At 59.4% G+C, this 18,446-nt stretch overlaps 1 protein-coding gene across 2 annotated transcripts in view; it reads right to left on the bottom strand.

Annotated features, from left to right (window-relative positions):
• SEMA6C (semaphorin 6C) overlaps positions 1-18,446 on the bottom strand; it is a 94,839-nt gene that overhangs the window by 11,696 nt on the left and 64,697 nt on the right. Inside the window, exons 11-19 of one of the 2 annotated variants that reach the window (XM_037883259.2) lie at positions 16,670-16,887; positions 15,513-15,644; positions 14,855-15,010; positions 13,617-13,790; positions 13,005-13,142; positions 9,297-9,374; positions 5,249-5,304; positions 4,454-4,504; positions 333-482 (exon numbers count right to left, since the gene is read on the bottom strand). In XM_037883259.2, the coding sequence (XP_037739187.1) occupies positions 333-482; positions 4,454-4,504; positions 5,249-5,304; positions 9,297-9,374; positions 13,005-13,142; positions 13,617-13,790; positions 14,855-15,010; positions 15,513-15,644; positions 16,670-16,887 (1,153 nt within the window). The remainder of the gene's footprint in view (positions 1-332; positions 483-4,453; positions 4,505-5,248; positions 5,305-9,296; positions 9,375-13,004; positions 13,143-13,616; positions 13,791-14,854; positions 15,011-15,512; positions 15,645-16,669; positions 16,888-18,446) is intronic. The other variant, XM_037883260.2, reaches the window with a different exon arrangement.

Genomic DNA, 18,446 nt, shown 5'->3' with positions numbered 1-18,446 from the left:
ACCGCCCCCCCTGCAGCATCCAGTGACGGGACACTGGGCTAGACGGGCCCTGAGTCTGGCCCCGCACCGCTCTCATACGCACACACCCCCTCGCCTCCCGATCCTGCCCCTCTCCTTGCACACCAGGGGTTAGGTGCTGAGAGAAGCTGCCCCCTCTGCCCGCCCCCCACCGAATGCCACTGAAAGGGAGAGAGCTGGTTATTCTCCGCTTGCAAACAGGTGCCATGCTCCCGTGGGTTAATCCTCGCTCCGGGGAACCGCAGCCGGGGCTTGAGTTAATGGTGCCGGTGACAGCCCGTCGTGCAGCTCCATGCGGGCACATCCCCTCTTACCCTGAGTGTTTACAGCCACGCGTAAGGTGGAGCGCGGGTCGCCGGCGCCAGGGGCGGGGTGGGCGTCTCGGGCCGTGCCCGCCTGGGTACGGCCCGTGGGCGCCGGGAAGGGCGCAGCACTGGCGGTGGAGCCAGCAGGTCGGACTTGCCCTGCGTTGCCGGCGACAAAGAAAAACGTCAGGGGGACACAGCAGGCTGGTGACGGCAGCATGAGCCCGCACCCCTGCGGGATCCGGGTAGGGGGTCCCCCTCCAACCTGCTGCAGGGCTGGATCACCCCCCTCCAGCTACTGCATTATCACCAGCGACTCCCAGCGCCGGCACAAGGGGCCAGAGACCCGCGGCAAAGCAGGTAGGCCAGCACCCCCTGCTGGATGGTAAAATACCCCCTCCCAGATCCATCCCACTGGAGGCTGCATCAGGAGCCCTACAGACCAACGCCGGCTCTGCACAGAGCATACGCAAGGAGAGCTTCCCCCACACCCTGCCCCCCTGCCCGGGCGCTGCCTTGGAGAGACCCCCCTTGAGGGAGCAGGAAGGAGGAGCTCACTCGCTGGGCTCCATTCAGTCTTGGCCCCATTGCTCACTGCAGGGTGGGCCTAGGTGCAGAAGCCCTGCCTGTGATACAGCCCCAGGAGAGCCCAGGGCTGGGATAGCAGGGGGCTGAGGGTTGGGATTGAGGGGCACCGGCAGAGCAGTGGGGAGACCCCAGGGCTGGGACAGCAGGGGGCTGAGGGTTGGGATTGAGGGGCACCAGCAGAGCTGTGGGGAGACCCCAGGGCTGGGATAGCAGGGGGCTGAGGGTTGGGATTGAGGGGCACCGGCAGAGCTGTGGGGAGACCCCAGGGCTGGGACAGCAGTGGGCTGAGGGTTGGGATTGAGGGGCACCGGCAGAGCAGTGGGGAGACCCCAGGGCTGGGATAGCAGGGGGCTGAGGGTCGGGATTGAGGGGCACCGGCAGAGCAGTGGGGAGACCCCAGGGCTGGGATAGCAGGGGGCTGAGGGTTGGGATTGAGGGGCACCGGCAGAGCAGTGGGGGGAGCCCAGGGCTGGGATAGCAGGGGGCTGCTGGTCAGGATTGAGGGGCACCGGCAGAGCAGTGGGGAGACCCCAGGGCTGGGATAGCAGGGGGCTGCTGGTCAGGATTGAGGGGCACCGGCAGAGCTGTGGGCGGGGGGAGCCCAGGGCTGGGATAGCAGGGGGCTGCTGGTCAGGATTGAGGGGCACCGGCAGAGCTGCGGGGAGAGCCCAGGGCTGGGATAGCAGGGGGCTGAGGGTTGGGATTGAGGGGCACCAGCAGAGCTGTGGGGGGAGCCCAGGGCTGAGATAGCAGGGGGCTGCGGGTCGGGATTGAGGGGCACCGGCAGAGCAGTGGGGAGACCCCACAGCTGGGATAGGAGGGGGCTGAGGGTTGGGATTGAGGGGCATCGGCAGAGCTGTGGGGGGGGGGAGCCCAGGGCTGGGATAGCAGGGGGCCGCGGGTCGGGATTGAGGGGCACTGGCAGAGCTGTGGGGGGAGCCCAGGGCCAGGATAGCAGGGGGCTGCGGGTCGGGATTGAGGGGCACCGGCAGAGCTGTGGAGAGAGCCCAGGGCTGGGATAGCAGGGGGCTGCGGGTCGGGATTGAGGGGCACCGGCAGAGCAGTGGGGAGACCCCACAGCTGGGATAGGAGGGGGCTGAGGGTTGGGATTGAGGGGCATCGGCAGAGCTGTGGGGGGGGGGGGAGCCCAGGGCTGGGATAGCAGGGGGCCGCGGGTCGGGATTGAGGGGCACTGGCAGAACTGTGGGGGAGCCCAGGGCCAGGATAGCAGGGGGCTGCGGGTTGGGATTGAGGGGCACCGGCAGAGCTGTGGAGAGAGCCCAGGGCTGGGATAGCAGGGGGCTGCGGGTCGGGATTGAGGGGCACCGGCAGAGCAGTGGGGAGACCCCACAGCTGGGATAGGAGGGGGCTGAGGGTTGGGATTGAGGGGCATCGGCAGAGCTGTGGGGGGGGGGGGGGAGCCCAGGGCTGGGATAGCAGGGGGCCGCGGGTCGGGATTGAGGGGCACTGGCAGAACTGTGGGGGAGCCCAGGGCCAGGATAGCAGGGGGCTGCGGGTTGGGATTGAGGGGCACCGGCAGAGCTGTGGAGAGAGCCCAGGGCTGGGATAGCAGGGGGCTGCGGGTTGGGATTGAGGGGCACTGGCAGAGCTGTGGGGGGAGCCCAGGGCCAGGATAGCAGGGGGCTGCGGGTCGGGATTGAGGGGCACCGGCAGAGGTGTGGGTGGGGTGGGGAAAAGCCCAGCACTGCCCAGGAGGAGCTTGCATGGCACCTGCCCATGCTGTGCCCGGCTCCGTGTACACAGCACCCAGCGTGAGCACCACGCTCAGAGCCTGGGCCCAGCACCTCACTTGCTACGGTGCTGCATGGCTGGCCCTGTGTCCCCAGCCCCAGTCCGGAGGGGTGAGAAGATGAGAGAGAGACACCAGCCCCGCGCTCTGCCCCCTGCCACGGCTCTTTGTGACGCTCCACAGGACAGATTCAGCCCCCACCCCATGCCAGGGGGCATCGCCTGCTGCAATCTAACCCCGCTCTTCAATAAACCCAGCTCCTATTTGTGCCCCTTCCTGGCTGCTTTCGAACAGTGACTACGCACGCAGCTGTCCGCCCCTGCTTTCTCCTCCAGACCTGGCCCCGGGGGAAGACAGGTCGGGTCCTGGCTGCCTGGGGCGTGCGAGGAATTCTGCTGCTGCCCACAGAACCAGGATTTGGCCCGCTGGATTCACAGCACGACCTTAGGGGTGAGGGCCATCGTGGCGGGGCCCGACTCGAGCCGTTGGGTTCCCAACCTCTCGCCGGAGCCCTGGGGATCAGCGGCTCCGTCCCTGCCACAGCGGAGGGGGATGCGGGACGTTCTGAGTGACGACGAGCAGAGATGGCGGGTGGGGTGATGAGAGGTGACGGGGTTAGCGATGGTGGTTAGGGGACGCGGTTCGTGTCGGTGTGGATGGTGACAGACTAGTGATGCAACCCCCGGCACCCATGGTGGGCACCCTCTGGCCTCTCTCCATGAGCTCCGCTCAGGGCAGTGGCTGCTTACCTCCCCGGCACCCCAACTGCCCACTTGCCAAGCCTCACTGGCTGGGGAGCTCTTTGTCTGGACGTGGTCGGGCCTGGTGGGAGCCATCTTTGGACACCAGGCTTCAGCAGGCCCGGACTCCCAGAGCAGGAGACGCCGAGCCTGGCCCTGAGGGAGCTTGTCGCTGCCCCTGTAGGATGGTGAGGGGGATTCGTGGAGGGTGTTACCCTTACCCAACAGGAAGCAATGGTGGTACTGCAGACAGGGGGGTCCTGGTCAGTGGCACAATGCTAATACTCTGGGGGGTCAGGGGATTCCCAACATGGCACCCTCATGGAGTAACCCAACATGGCATCACCAAGCGGCATCGCAACATGGTGTCCCAACATGGCCTCCCCATGAGGTGTCCCAACATGGCATCCCCATGAGCTGTCTCAATGTAACGTCCCAACATGGCCTCCCCATGAGGTGTCTCAATATAACATCCCAACATGGCCTCCCCATGAGCTGTCTCAATGTAACGTCCCAACATGGCCTCCCCATGAGGTGTCCCAACATGGCATCCCCATGAGGTGACCCAACATGGCATCCCCATGAGGTGTCTCAATGTAACCTCCCAACATGGTATCCCCCTGAGGTTCCCCAACGTGGTGTTGCCAAGGGTTATCCCCATGAGATGCCCCAACGTGACATCCCAATATAGAGTCCTCATGGGGCAGCCCAATATGGCATCCCAACATGGCGTCTGCATGGGCTGTCCCACTGTCCTGTCCTCACAGGCTGTCTCTATACGGTGTCCCAGCATGGCGTGCTCATGGGACGTCCCGATGTTGGGGTCTCAGCGGAACTGGGACAAGCCCTCTGTGTTGTAACCCACCCTCAAACTCTCCCCGGCCCCAGGGTGGGGGGTGAGAGCAGAACTGCGATGAGTAGTAAACCATGTAGGGCCCGTCCCTTCCCAGAGCTTTGGGAGGAGATGTCACAGAAGGTTGGGGGTGAGGGATTTGGGGTCAGCAGGGTTGGAGGGAGGGTGAAAGTGAGAGGGGGGAGACGGGGTCACTGACCATATGATGAGTCACTGGCACTGTTGTGATTCCCCATGGAGGTCACGGCGTCTGCAGAAAGGAGAAGAGAGCGGTAGCTAGATATCAACAATGAACAAAGCGGGGAGAGGGGGCAGGAGTGGGGAGACTGCAGCAGAGCTGGGGGGAATGTCAGGGTGGGAAACTACAGGGCAAGGGACGGGGGGTTCAGGGATTAATCCAGCACCTGGTCTACCCACTCCCTGCGTCTGAGCAGCATCCACTGGAGCGACACCGCTAAGGATCTGGGCAGCCCCGCGGGTCCCAGCACTCCCAGCCAGGGAGACCTGGAGCTTGGTTTGCAAACTGGGGTGCTTGTGGGTTCAGTTGTCACAGACTACATGGGGTTTTTAGCAAGAACAGCTAGGACAGCCACCCGGTCAGAACCAGAGCCCGGGAGGTGACAGGCCTAGAAAGGCAAGTCCCCATAGCCCATTCCTAGCTCCCCTGAGCCAGCCAGTGCCCCGGCCAGGGCCCAGCTGGGTGCGAGCCTCCTAGCAGCGAAAGGCCCCATACCCCCTTCCCTGCCTCCCGGATCCCTCCACTGCCCCAGAATGGAAGCACGAGGATTTCCCCCCCTAGAATCCAGGTCCAAATTTTGCATCTCGCCACTTTTGTTCTGCTTGGCCAGGGCTGTTTTATGGGCAGCCCGGGATGCTGACTCATCCTGTTTCTCCTCCGCGGAGACCCCCAGCGCTTCCTGCCCCTGCAGCTGCCACTGCGGGGGGGGGGGGGGGAGGGGGAGGAGAGGGGGAGTGCGCCCCTGGCCTCACTTACCTTGACAGCTCCCCGGCTGCTTGGCCGCGTTCTCAACATCTTGTTCGAATCCAGCCCTGGAAGGAAACCAAGGGAGACGGCGGTGAAGGAGCCTGTCGCCTCGATTAAACCCTCCGCTCGTTAATCGGGGTTCCAAAAAACCATACAGAGATAAAGCTAGAGGCAAGGGAGCCCCTCCCCCGAAGCAGCTCCCCCACCCACCCAAGCCCCAGCCATCTCTCTGCTTGGAGGAGCCTGACGTGCAGGGCTTTGTTGTAATGTCTTCCCTTGGCTGGTTAGTTGGGTTGATGTCGGATGCAATTCACCGCATGGATGTTTAGGGTCTTAGTCTCGTGCCAAAGGTAGGAGGGGGCAGAGGTGGGAAGCAGGGAAGGAGCTAGAGTGAAGAACCCAGGAGATCTGGAATTCAGGTGAGAGGCGGTTAGGAGAGGCCTCTTCTAGCCTGCCCCCTACAACCTGGGCTCAGAGGCAAATGAGGCTCAATAAAAGGACCCCCCTCCCCACTGCTCTCATTCACACTATCACCCCCGCCTCCAACCCTTCTGGATGCAGGGTCACCGCATGGCAGAGCTGGGCTGCTCTCAGGTCCACACTCTCCCCCCCGGCATTAAGGCTTCCACTTGGCAAACAACATCCAGCCTGTGGCTGCGATGGGCTAGTGGGGTCATGAGGACCCCATAAAACACCCTGTATGGAATAGACAGTGCCTCTGTAGAAGTGTGGTTTAGTGGTTAGAGCAGGGGGGACTTGGCATCAGGACACCTGGGTTCTGCTCCTGGTTTGCGGAGGGGAGTGGCGCCAAGTCACTAGAGAAAAGGGGAACTTGGAATCAAGACTCCTGCATTTGATTCTCTCCATTCATTCCAGGCTCTCCATGCCTCAGTTTCCCCATCTGTGAGATGGGGGCACTTGCACAGACCTATCTCTTTAGGGGAAGGCTGTGGGGCTTACAGAACAGGTGAGATGGGGGGTGACCCACACGAGATGTTCAGCTCAGGAGGCCCCACCCACATCATCTAGTTTGACCTCCTGGCTGACCGCCAGCCATTGGACTTCCCTGAATTAATTCCTGGTCTGAGTTGAATGCGAGCAGGTCTTTTAGAAAAGCAGCCGGTCTTGATCTGAAAATGTCCAGCGAAGGAGAGTTCCCCGCGCCGCTGGGTCATTAGCTGGGCCAATAGCTGGCCGATGGTTAATAACCCTCGCGGTTAAAAATCCCAGTCCACATGTTTCTAGCTTGAACTCCCAGCCGTTGGATTGTGTTGGATGGAAGAGCCCTCTATCATCAAATTTCTGTTCCCCTCTAGGTACCACTAGACTGGGAGCACCCCTCAATGCTCTCTTTGTTAAGCTAAACAGATTGAGCTCCTTGAGGCTCTCACTATAAGATTTTCCAATCCTCAATCTAATAATTCTTGTCGCTCTTCTCTGACCCCTCTCCAAGAGGGAGGGAGTGTACGTAAGACAGGGGAACAATGAGGGGTGGGATCCAGGTGGCCCCGGACGAGACGACCGAAGGCCGGATGGACCCGATCCAAAAGCATGGCATTGCTACCTGGCACACAGAGTCACAGCGCCACTCAAAGATAGGGCAGCTGGGCAGGTAATTTGGGTCCTGTCCTTAGCAAAATTCTGGTTGCACTCGTGACATAGTGCTCTCAGAGAAGAGAAGAGAGCAGGAGGGAGCAGGAGCAGTCTCGGAGGCCTGGTCTACACTAGGTTGACCCAGCTATGGGACCACTCAGGGGTGTGACCAAAGCAGTGCAGACATTGCTAGACCCATGGAAGAATTCTCCCTTCGACGTAGCTACTGTCTCTCAGGGAGGTAGATTAACGACAGGGATGGGAGCCCCCCCCGCCCCCCCCCGGTGTTGACACTGAAGTGTTTCACCGTAAACCATCTAACACCAGCATGATCGCAGGCACTGACAAACCAGCAGCCTCGATTTCTGTCTTTCCCCCACTACCAAACCACTCGGACCCTTTCCAGAGCCGACCAGACAATCCCCTTTCGAGGCTCAGAAATGTATTGTCCTGCCTGGGACGGAAGCCAAGCCTCTCCGACCGTTTTTGCAAAAGAGAGGAGTTGAAATGTCCAAGGACGTGAGGCCAATGGCTGGGGACGGGGGAGTCCCTGCTTTGCCTGGGTCAAAGCTGAATTTTTTGACCCGGAGCAGAATCTGGCTCTTCCCCCAGGCTACAGAACACGACTCCCCCCGTCCCCCCTCCGCTCCAAAACCTGGTTCGTCACAGCCTGTCTCAAAACATTTCAGCTTCCGTGAAATTTCAGTTCATAAAAAATTTTCCAACCAGCTCCACCTTCCTCCTCTCCTCCCAGCCCTGCACAGGCTGGGTTTCATGGGTTCCTTTCTGACACCCAGATCTGGCGGGACTCCCAAGGCTGGCTGAGAACCCAGGAGTCCGGGGGGCCGCAGGAGCTGCGGTGGCTGCTCTGCGGGTGAGCCCAGCCGCCCGTGTAGCCGGGGAGCGGGGTTTGTCCCGAGCTGTCTCAGGGATGGAGCCTTTTGTGCGTCCCCCTGCTAGGCGCCCTGTTTTGCAGCTTCAGAAGGCAACGTGCCGGGGAGCCCTCTGGCTAGTGCCGCTGTGTCTCCCTCTCCGTGCGTGTTCCCAGGCCTAACCAAACCCAGAGCCCATTATTTCCCAGGCAGCTGCTCCCCAGCGCAAGATCCTAATTCGATGCAGCTGGGAGGCAGGGCTGTAATGCCACCAAGCTCCACCCACCCTAGGAGCCGGCGGTGGGGTTTATTTGTGCTGCAGCCCTAATGAGGCTAATTACAGGGTTTGTGCCCTGTGGTTTTCTCATGGTCCTGGCAGAGGCGTCTTCTCCAGCAGGGGGCGCTTTGGAGCACACGCCTAGTGGGTCCTGGCCAGCCAGGGGGGATGGGGGAACCAGGAATTGAAGGGAGCGGCTGACACAGGGCAGGACCCGCTGCCTGGACACAATGCTCCCGGATGGGCACAGAGCCAGCTCTGCCGTGGCACAGCGGCACTCAGCTTGCTCCTGCAGTATGCCGGCTTAGCGCATGCGACTCTGTCTCCCTCTAATGGTCAGCCTGGCAACTGCACCAGGTCACAGAGAAAGGAGCCCCTACCCCCGGAGGGGTGGAACGAGGCAGCTTTGGCATCGGGTGGTGCCCAGCGCCGTGTGCATTACGCTTCCCAAGGGGACCCAGCTGCTGGGCAGTCCAGGGAGGGTGGGGCTGGGGAAGGGGAGCTCTGCTAACCGTCTTTGCCAGCACATGGGCAGGGGAACGAGGGGGCCTCGGGCCTGACTCTCCATAGCCAGGCATGGATAGCACAGGCGGGTACACAGAGCAGGGTGCTATCAGATGGCGCCGGCAGCCTGTCACACCCACTGTGCGCTGGGGAAAACGACTGTGCAATCAGGGAACAGGTGCGCACCAGCTGTGACAACTGGATCACACTCGCCACAGCTGTGTGCGTGTGGGTGTTACACCCCCGCTGAAGGGAAAAGGAAGGGGCTTTCCTCACGGCACCCTCGGGACTCAGCGTGGGGAGAGTTTTCCTTATTGCCGAGCTCCGTGGGGGTTTCCAGGATGGGAGCCGATTCAGACAGTGCAAGAGCGACTCGAACGGAGCCCGAGAGTTGGCAGTGACAGAGAGGCCGACCACGCCCACCAGAGACGCAGAGGAGCGACACGGTGTGAAGGAGACCGGTGCAGAGGGGTGGGGAGAGGACAGGAGAATCTGAGCCGGACTCCCTGCTGCCCTGAAGTGGGGGTGAAAGGCCACCGTCCTGATTTGACTGGTGCAAATGAGCGCACGCCGGGTGGGCAATGTGTAACAGGCTCAGGGATTGATGGAGTCGGCCAAGGCAGGGCAGCTAGTCAGGGACATACAGTAAATTCTTCCATCCCCCAGCTGAGTTGTGTCAGGGCACATTTGAAACCTGCATCTGGTTTGCTTCAACAGCCGTCCCTTGTGTTGTGCGCAGACACTGACCGGGGACTGGGAAGACCCCTGGGAAATCCCCTGCCCCTCCCAATCTCTAACCAGAGCCACTCACCTGATTTCTTGTCCAAAAGCCACACACGCTCCTGGCCTGAGCCAGACACAATATGGATCGCGGGAGGCCAAGCAGCTCCTGTGATGGATTGGGAAGCAGATCAGACGCAGAATCACAGAAATGCAGGGGTGGACAGAACCTCGATAGGCCACCTGATCCAATCCCCTGCACCGAGGCAGGACTAAATATTATCTAGACCATCCCTGACTGGTGTTTGTTCAACCTGCTCTTAAAAACCTCCAACAACGAGATTCCCAAACTTCCCTAGGTAATTTGTTTGAGTGCTTAACTAGCCTTACGGTTAGGAAGTTTTTTCTAATGTCTGACCTAAATCTCCCTTGCTGTAATTTAAGCCCATTGCTTCTTGTCTATCCTCAGGGGTTAAGGAGAATAATTTATCACCCTCCTCTTTACCACAACCTGTTACTGACTTGAAGGCTGTTATCATGTCCCACACTCAGTCTTCTCTTCTCCAGACTAAACAAACCCAATTTTTTAAATCTTTCCTCGCAGGTCAAGCTTTCTAGACCTTTAATCGTTTTTGTCGCTCTCCTCTGGACTTCCTTCAATTTGTCCACATCATTCCCGAAGCGTGGCGCCCAGGACTGGACACAATACTCCAGGTGAGACCTTATCAGCGCCATGTAGAGCAGAAGAATTACTTCTCGCGTCTTGCTTACAACACTCCTGCTAATCCAGCCCAGAAGGAGGTTCACTTTTTTTGCCACAGTATTACACTGTTGACTCATATTTAGTTTGTGATCCGTTATAACCCCCAGATCCTTTTCCGCAGTACTCCTTCCTAGGCAGTCATTTCCTATTTTGTATGTGTGCAACTGATTGTTCCTTCCTAAGTGGAGTACTTTGCATTTGTCCTTATTGAATTTCATCCTATTTAATTCAAACCATTTCTCCAGTTTGTCAAGATCATTTTGAATTTCTAATCCTGTCCCCGAAAGCGCTTGCAACCTCTCCCAGCTTGGCATCTCCACAGACTTCATAAGTGTACTCTCTAAGCCGTTATCCACATCTACACATATTATGAGGATATTGACTAGAACCAGACCAAGGAGAGATCCCGGCGGGACCCCACTCGACACGTCCTTCCAGCTTGACTGCGACCCATTGATAACTCCTTTCGGAGTACACTTTTCCAGCCAGTTGTGCACCCACCTTATGGTAGAGTCATCGCTAAGCTATATTTCTCTGGTTCATTTACGAGACTGTCACGTGAGACAGTATAAAAAGCCTGACTGAGGTCGAGCTACACCGCATCTACCGCTTCCCCCCATCCACAAGGCTTGTTACCCTGTCAGTGAAGGATATTAGGTTGATTTGACATGGTCTGTCTTGACAAATCCATGTTGACTGTTACTTATCATCTTATTTTCTTCTAGGTGTTTGCAACTCGATTGCTTAATTATTTGCTCCATTATCTTTCCAGGTACCCCACAGTTAAGCTGACTGGTCTGTAATTCCCCGGGTTGTCTTTAGTCCCCTTTTCACAGCTAGCTACTATGTTCGCCCTTTTCCAGCCCTCTGGGATCTCTCCCGTCCTCCTTGAGTTCTCAAAGATAGTCACTAATGGCTCCCAGATCTCTTCAGCCATCTGCTGAAGTAATATGAATGGTAGCAGCCTGGACAGGGGCAAGGGATAGCTCAGTGGTTTGAGCATTGGCCTGCTCAACCCAGGGTTGTGAGTTCAATACTTGAGGGGGCCATTTAGGGATCTGGGGCAAAAACTGGGGATTGGTCCTGCCCTGAGCAGGGGGTTGGACTAGATGACCTCCTGAGGGCCCTTCCAACCCTGATATTCTATGAGTCTATGACAGGGCTAGCCAACCACTAGATCATCAGATCATCCTCTGAGGGCCAGGAAGTAAGCCCCCACTCCTGGCCCCAGGGGTAGTTAATGTTCATATGGGGGGTGGGGTGGTTTACCTGCCTCCAAAACAACTGGCATGGGACACTGTCAGGAAACCAGACAACATGGATCAGTGGTGCGTTCTGGGGCCTGATTCTGCCTTCACTTATGGCCCGATCCAAGGCCAGTGAAGTCAGTGGGGGGCCGTCCCTAGGTGTCAGATCAGACCTGGTTCGATGCCCGTGTCACTGATGGATTGATCCCGGGACACGCGGGCATGAGAGCAGGGTCAGGATGTCCAGCGTGCTCCTTTAGCTCCTCCCACCCAGAGGGTGAGGGGTGCTGCTGGGTGGGCAGGCTGCACCGGGCGGGAGAACTACGAATGCGAGGCAGCAGGGAACTCCTGGGTTCTGCTCCCGGCCCCGCCGTCTGCCTGACTCCTCTCTGTGCAATGAGTCGAACGGTACTGGGAGCTGCAGGGATGAGGCAGCTCAGAAGCGCTAAGGATTAGAGCGCCCAGCAGCAATGACTAGCCCGTGCAGAGATGACGCAGCAGGTAACACGTGCTGCAGAGACACAAACTCATCACCCCCCGCCCCCGAGCAGCCCCCCAGAGGGCCAGTTTCAGCCATGTAGAAAATGGGGCTCAGAGAGCAGAAGTGACCTGTTCGAGATCACACAAATCACTGGCAGAGCTGGGAATAGAACCCAGGAGTCCTGGCTCCCTTCCCCCTCCTCCACTCCAACCACTAGACCCCAGTCTCCTCCCAGAGCTGGGAATAGAACCCAGGAGTCCTGACTCCCTTCCTCCTCCACAACCACTAGACAGGCCCCCATGCTTTTAATGCCAGCCCAGTTCTGCTCCGTGTGCTGTTATCCCTTCTCCTGATGACTTGCAGGGGGGTTGCTCAGGGCTTCGCTGGGGGCTTTTTATAGGTGGTTTTAATTGCCAGATAACGGACATGGAAAGGTCAGAGAGAGATTGCAGGGGCTCTGGGTTTCTTGGAACTGGCTCGGGTTGGGCATTCACACCTGTCGGGGCTGGGACACGGGCCAGGCAGGGGCACTGGGAGAGCCAATGGCTGCTTACGGTCCAAACACACCCTACTCACACACACACACACACTCCCCATCAACAGACACACACATTCTGTACACCCCCCCACCCTACACACACACACAAGCACACACAAACACACACTTCCCCATGACACACATACACATGCTGTACACCCCCCCACCCTACACACACACACTCCGTTGACACACACACATGCTGTACACCCCCCCACCCTACCTCCACACACACTTCCTTAACACACACACCCTACTCACACACACACACACTCCCCCTCGACACACCTACACATGCTGTACACCCCCTGCCCTCGACACACACACACACACTTCCCCAACACACACACCCTACACACACACTTTCCCTCGACACACCTACACATGCTGTACAACCCCCATGCCCTTCACACACACACACACACACACACACACTTCCCCAACACACATACACATGCTGTACACCCCCCATGCCCTCCACACACACACACGCAGACTTCCCCCAACACCCCCCCACACACGTGCACACTTCCCTGACACTCAGATACACACTTCCCTGAAACACACACACATGCTGTACACCCTGCACGCGCACGCACACACACACACACTCCCACCTATCACACACACAGTTCCCTTCCCTCTCACCCCCGCAGCACGCGCACTGTGTGAATGGAGCCCCGGCCCTGCCGGACCTTCGGGACCCTGCTGGGAAGGGTCCCTCCACGCCAGGGGGCAGCAGCCCAACCCACGGCCCATCCCCCACTCACTTCCGGCAGCTCCCATAGGCGTCACAGCGGCTGAGCGGCACACGCAGCACGCAGCTGGAGAAGGCCACGTACAGGGCCTGGTGGGCCGTGTCCAGCTCCAGGCCCACAATCCGCCTGTCCTCCCTCTTCACGTTGCATCTGGGGCCAAGCACAGGGAGCCAGGGTCAAAGCCGAGCCCGCGCCCCCACGCCCCGAGCCCCTCCTTCCACGAGAGCACAGGTACAGCAGAATTGCTCTCCCTGTTTGACAGGTGGGGAAACTGAGGCATGGCAAGACTCCCAGGCTAAACAGCTAGTCAGTGGCACAGGGGAATAGAACGCAGGAATCCAGACTCGCAGGTCCCTTTGCTAATCGCTCAGCCACATCCAGGAACAGAACCCTGAAGCCGAGATCCCCCTCCCCCTCGCTCTAACCACTAGACCCCGTGTCCCCAAAACTGAGGCTAGAACCCAGGAGTCCTGCTCTAATCCACTCGACCCTGCGTCCCCAAAACTGAGACTAGAACCCAGGAGTCCTGCTCTAACCACTAGGTCCCACTCTCTCTAGCGAGTGCTTTGCTTGGTCTCCATCTCTCGTTCCAGGCCGAGCGCATGGTGCCCCAGCTGCACTCACTGGGCCGGGCTGTAGACGCTGATCTCCTCCAGGAGCAGGGTCTCCACGCTGGAGTTCTCCTTAGTCCCCGTAAGAACCTTCAGCACCTTCCCGTCTTCCGAGCCGAGGAACAGCACCGTGTAGTTCCTGTGGGGGCCAGCGGCTGGGTCGACTGCCAGCTGGGTCAGCTTGTACCTGTGGGGGGGTGGCAGGGAGCCAGCTCAGGGCACGAGCCTGGTGTGGCAGCCCAGGGGACTTGGAAGCCATTGGACACACAGACACATGAACTTGCGTGTGCACCCACATGGCCACATGTGTGCACTTCAGCGCACGTCCCCGCACAAGCACGACTGCCCAGGGGAGAAACATACAGACACATGCACATACCTGTGCACACGTGATCACACCTGCAAATGCACCTGCACGATGGGCACGCACAGAACCCTATCTGGGCGTGGCGCACACACATGCAAACGCACACACAAGTGCATGCACGCACGCACACCGTTGTGCACACACGTGAACCCACCAGTGCAAAGACGTACACATCTGCACACATCGGTACACGTGCAGAGGCCGGTCTGTTGCCAGGGCCCAGGTGGTTTATTCTCACTGATCACTGGCCAATGACCATTTGCTGGTAATAGTTTACTGGCCCCAAAGGATCCCAGCCGCAAGAGACCGGGGTCGGTTGCCTCTGCCACTGATGGCTGCCCCTCAATCCCACACAGAGCCTGGTGCACTTCCCCTTCACTGACTGCTGGTAGGCAGGAGGATCAGGCTGCACGGGGCTATTTAGGGTGAGCCAGCAGGGACTGGGGCGGATGGGCTGAAACTCGGGTGACCAGATGTCCCAATTTTATGGGGACAGTCCCGATTTTGGGGTCTTTTCCTTATATAGGCTCCTATTACCCCCCACCCCCTGTCCCGGTTTTTCACATTTGCTGTCTGGTCACCCTAGCTGAAACGGAGCCAGAGGACAATTTAGAAGGGAAAACGTCTGGATGCCATCAGCTCCCGGGGGAAGGGCTGGGAGCCCCCTCCCCGCGGTCCTTTCGCCATAGGATGAGACAATGCCTTGGAGGGCAGAGGACGATCTTGATGGGGTAGAAGGGAGTGAAGCCGGCACAGGAGAACCCAGCCCTGGGCAATGGGTTAGGTGGGACCTGGCTGGGCTTGATGGTCCCCCACCTACTGGCTGCCCAGGAAGCATCGGCCCTTCCTCGGCTGCCCCTCCGGCCCCAGCGCCCACGTGGTACCTGCTGGTGGTCTTGGTGAACCAGGGCCTTCCCGTGGCGGAGGGCACGGCCTCGTCCAGCAGCGGGTAGGACTTGATGAAGGCCAGCGTCTCGTCGGGGAACTCGTTGGAGGTTCTGTAGCCGGCCGCTTGGCCAACGCTGGCGCAGCTGCCTGGCCTGTAGGGACAGAGAGATCCAGCTGCAGGCGTGGGCGGCCCAGGGGTAGCACCTCAGCTGGCTGTGGGTAGGGGGCAGTGCCCCCCCATCCTGCAGCTGCTCCACATGCCCAGCTCCCAGTCCCATCCACAGGGTTGGACTGGGGAGCCCCCAAGGGAGCCGATGTGGTGTTAACCAAACCATGTGTCCATCTCTACATAATTAAGGTGCCAGGGTAGAACCCCCTAGACCCCACTTCCCGCCCTCCCCCTCCGAAGAGGCTCCTGCCCATGCTCCAACTACTAGACCATACTCCCCTCCAAGAGCCGGGAGAAGAACCCAGGAGTCCTGGTTCCCAACCCTCTGCTCTGATGCCCAGGCCACTGTTCTAGCCCCTAGTCCCAGTGTTGGAAATAGAACCCAGGAGTCCTGGCTTCTGGCCCATTGCCTCGAAGGCCAGGCCAGGGGCTGTGCCCAGTAACAGCCCACACACGTCCTGCTCCGTTTCGAGGGGGCTGTTTACCTAGGTTTAGGCACCTTCTCCTCCGGCACTGCGGTCCAGGCGGAATCCACGTTCTTCTGCTCCTTGAACTTCCCGGTGAACGCTCGCTCAATGTCATCCAGGTAGAAGGCACAGACGGCCGAGCCGGTGATGCTGTGGGGGTGGTAGAGATGAGGGGAGGCCTGAGTGGGGCTGCTGGTGGCTCCAACCTCCACTCAGCTGCTGCTGGGCCCAGCTCGGACTATTATTGTAGGGTCTCTGGGCTGTGCACATTGGTTTGTTATTGTAGGGTCTCTGGGCTATGCACACTGGTTTGTTATTGTAGGGTCTCTGGGCTATGCACACTGGTTTGTTATTGTAGGGTCTCTGGGCTGTGCACACTGGTTTGTTATTGTAGGGTCTCTGGGCTGTGCACACTGGTTTGTTATTGTAGGGTCTCTGGGCTGTGCACACTGGTTTGTTATTGTAGGGTCTCTGGGCTGTGCACACTGGTTTGTTATTGTAGGGTCTCTGGGCTGTGCACATGGTTTGTTATTGTAGGGTCTCTGGGCTGTGCACACTGGTTTGTTATTGTAGGGTCTCTGGGCTGTGCACACTGGTTTGTTATTGTAGGGTCTCTGGGCTATGCACACCACTTGTTATCGCAGGGCCATTTATAAAGAATTCCAATGGGCTTTGCAGGTAGGAAGTGACAGGGCGATGGGGGAGGCACAGCAGGGGGATTTATACATCCGGGCCCCCTCCCACAGTTCTAGCAGGCTCCTCTGCTCCATATCGGAGCCCACCACTGGCAGGAATGGATTGATCCTCCCACCCCCCCGGGGAGGCAGAGACATTTCTTTATCCCCATTGTACTGAAGAGGAAACTGAGGCACGGTGCGATCAAGTGACTTATCCATGGTCACATGGGAAGCCAGCAGTAGAGCCAGCTCCCTCCTCCCCAGACTGGGGAGTAGATCCCAACTCATCCTCTCCTGTCAACACCTTCAGACTCCTCCCCCCCAGCCCCAGCACCCCCAGGAGGACCCTGAAGGCACACGATGCCTTGCAGGCATATGGCATCCCAGCGCCATGCTCCGGGGCCTGGTACCCTGGGTGCTGCTGGGCCGTTAGCAAGAGGGCCCACGAGGTCCCGCCCCTCCGAGCAAGCTGGCAGGGCTGGAGGGAGACTGCGGTACCTGTTGGACTGGGTGGTGAACACCCCGAAGACAGCGGGGCGCCCGTTGACCTGGAAGACGTCAGTGATGGCCTGCAGCACGTCGAAGTAGAAGAAGGCATCTCCGGGCACGGAGCAGTTGAGCCGGGCCTTGAGGAAGGAGGTCCAGTACTTCTCCAGCACGCGGGGCGAACCCCCCATGTCGTTCTTACACACCCGGCCCACGCGCGAGAAGATCACCTGCTGGGGCAGGGCACTGGTTACGGGGAGGGGCCGGCTGGCCTTGCCGGGGGCACTGACACCCAGCTCCAGCCAGGCTGAGGTGCCCTGCGGCAGGCCCAGCCGGGGCCAGTCTTCGCCTTTGGGCTGAGTGTTTACGCTGCCTCGGATTAAGGGGGGTGGGGGAGCGTTCTCTTCCTGCTGTGGGGCTCAACTGAAGCAGGGCCTGGCCAGAGGCCGCAGTGATGGGCACACAGTGGGCTCCAAGCCTAAGGGGGTGGACTGTTCAAAGCGGCTCAGTACCCAGCGGCTCCCACTGAGAATGCCCCCTTGGAGAGCAATGGGGAATCCCTCCCATTCCCCATGGAGAGCAATGGGGGATCCCTCCCATTCCCCATGGAGAGCAATGGGGAATCCCTCCCATTCCCCATGGAGAGCAATGGGGAATCCCTCCCATTCCCCTTGGAGAGCAATGGGGAATCCCTCCCATTCCCCATGGAGAGCAATGGGGAATCCCTCCCATTCCCCTTGGAGAGCAATGGGGAATCCCTCCCATTCCCCCTTGGAGAGCAATGGGGAATCCCTCCCATTCCCCTTGGAGAGCAACGGGGAATCCCTCCCATTCCCCATGGAGAGCAACGGGGAATCCCTCCCATTCCCCATGGAGAGCAACGGGGGATCCCTCCCATTCCCCATGGAGAGCAACGGGGAATCCCTCCCATTCCCCATGGAGAGCAACGGGGAATCCCTCCCATTCCCCCATGGAGAGCAACGGGGAATCCCTCCCATTCCCCCATGGAGAGCAATGGGGAATCCCTCCCATTCCCCATGGAGAGCAATGGGGAATCCCTCCCATTCCCCCTTGGAGAGCAATGGGGAATCCCTCCCATTCCCCATGGAGAGCAATGGGGAATCCCTCCCATTCCCCATGGAGAGCAATGGGGAATCCCTCCCATTCCCCATGGAGAGCAATGGGGAATCCCTCCCATTCCCCCATGGAGAGCAATGGGGAATCCCTCCCATTCCCCCATGGAGAGCAATGGGGAATCCCTCCCATTCCCCCATGGAGAGCAATGGGGAATCCCTCCCATTCCCCCATGGAGAGCAATGGGGAATCCCTCCCATTCCCCATGGAGAGCAATGGGGAATCCCTCCCATTCCCCATGGAGAGCAATGGGGAATCCCTCCCATTCCCCCATGGAGAGCAATGGGGAATCCCTCCCATTCCCCATGGAGAGCAATGGGGAATCCCTCCCATTCCCCCTTGGAGAGCAATGGGGAATCCCTCCCATTCCCCATGGAGAGCAATGGGGAATCCCTCCCATTCCTCATGGAGAGCAATGGGGAATCCCTCCCATTCCCCATGGAGAGCAATGGGGAATCCCTCCCATTCCCCCTTGGAGAGCAATGGGGAATCCCTCCCATTCCCCCATGGAGAGCAATGGGGAATCCCTCCCAACCCCTCATTGAGAGCAGCGGGGAATCCCTCCCATCCCCCCATCAAGAGCAATAAAAAATCCCTCCCATCCCCCATCGAGAGCAATGGGGAATCCTGCCCATCCCCCCATGGAGAGCCACGG

The sequence above is a fragment of the Chelonia mydas genome, chromosome 24, assembly GCF_015237465.2.
Source record: "Chelonia mydas isolate rCheMyd1 chromosome 24, rCheMyd1.pri.v2, whole genome shotgun sequence".
Lineage (NCBI taxonomy): Eukaryota > Metazoa > Chordata > Testudines > Cheloniidae > Chelonia > Chelonia mydas.
This window is presented reverse-complemented; position numbering and strand designations above follow the sequence as displayed.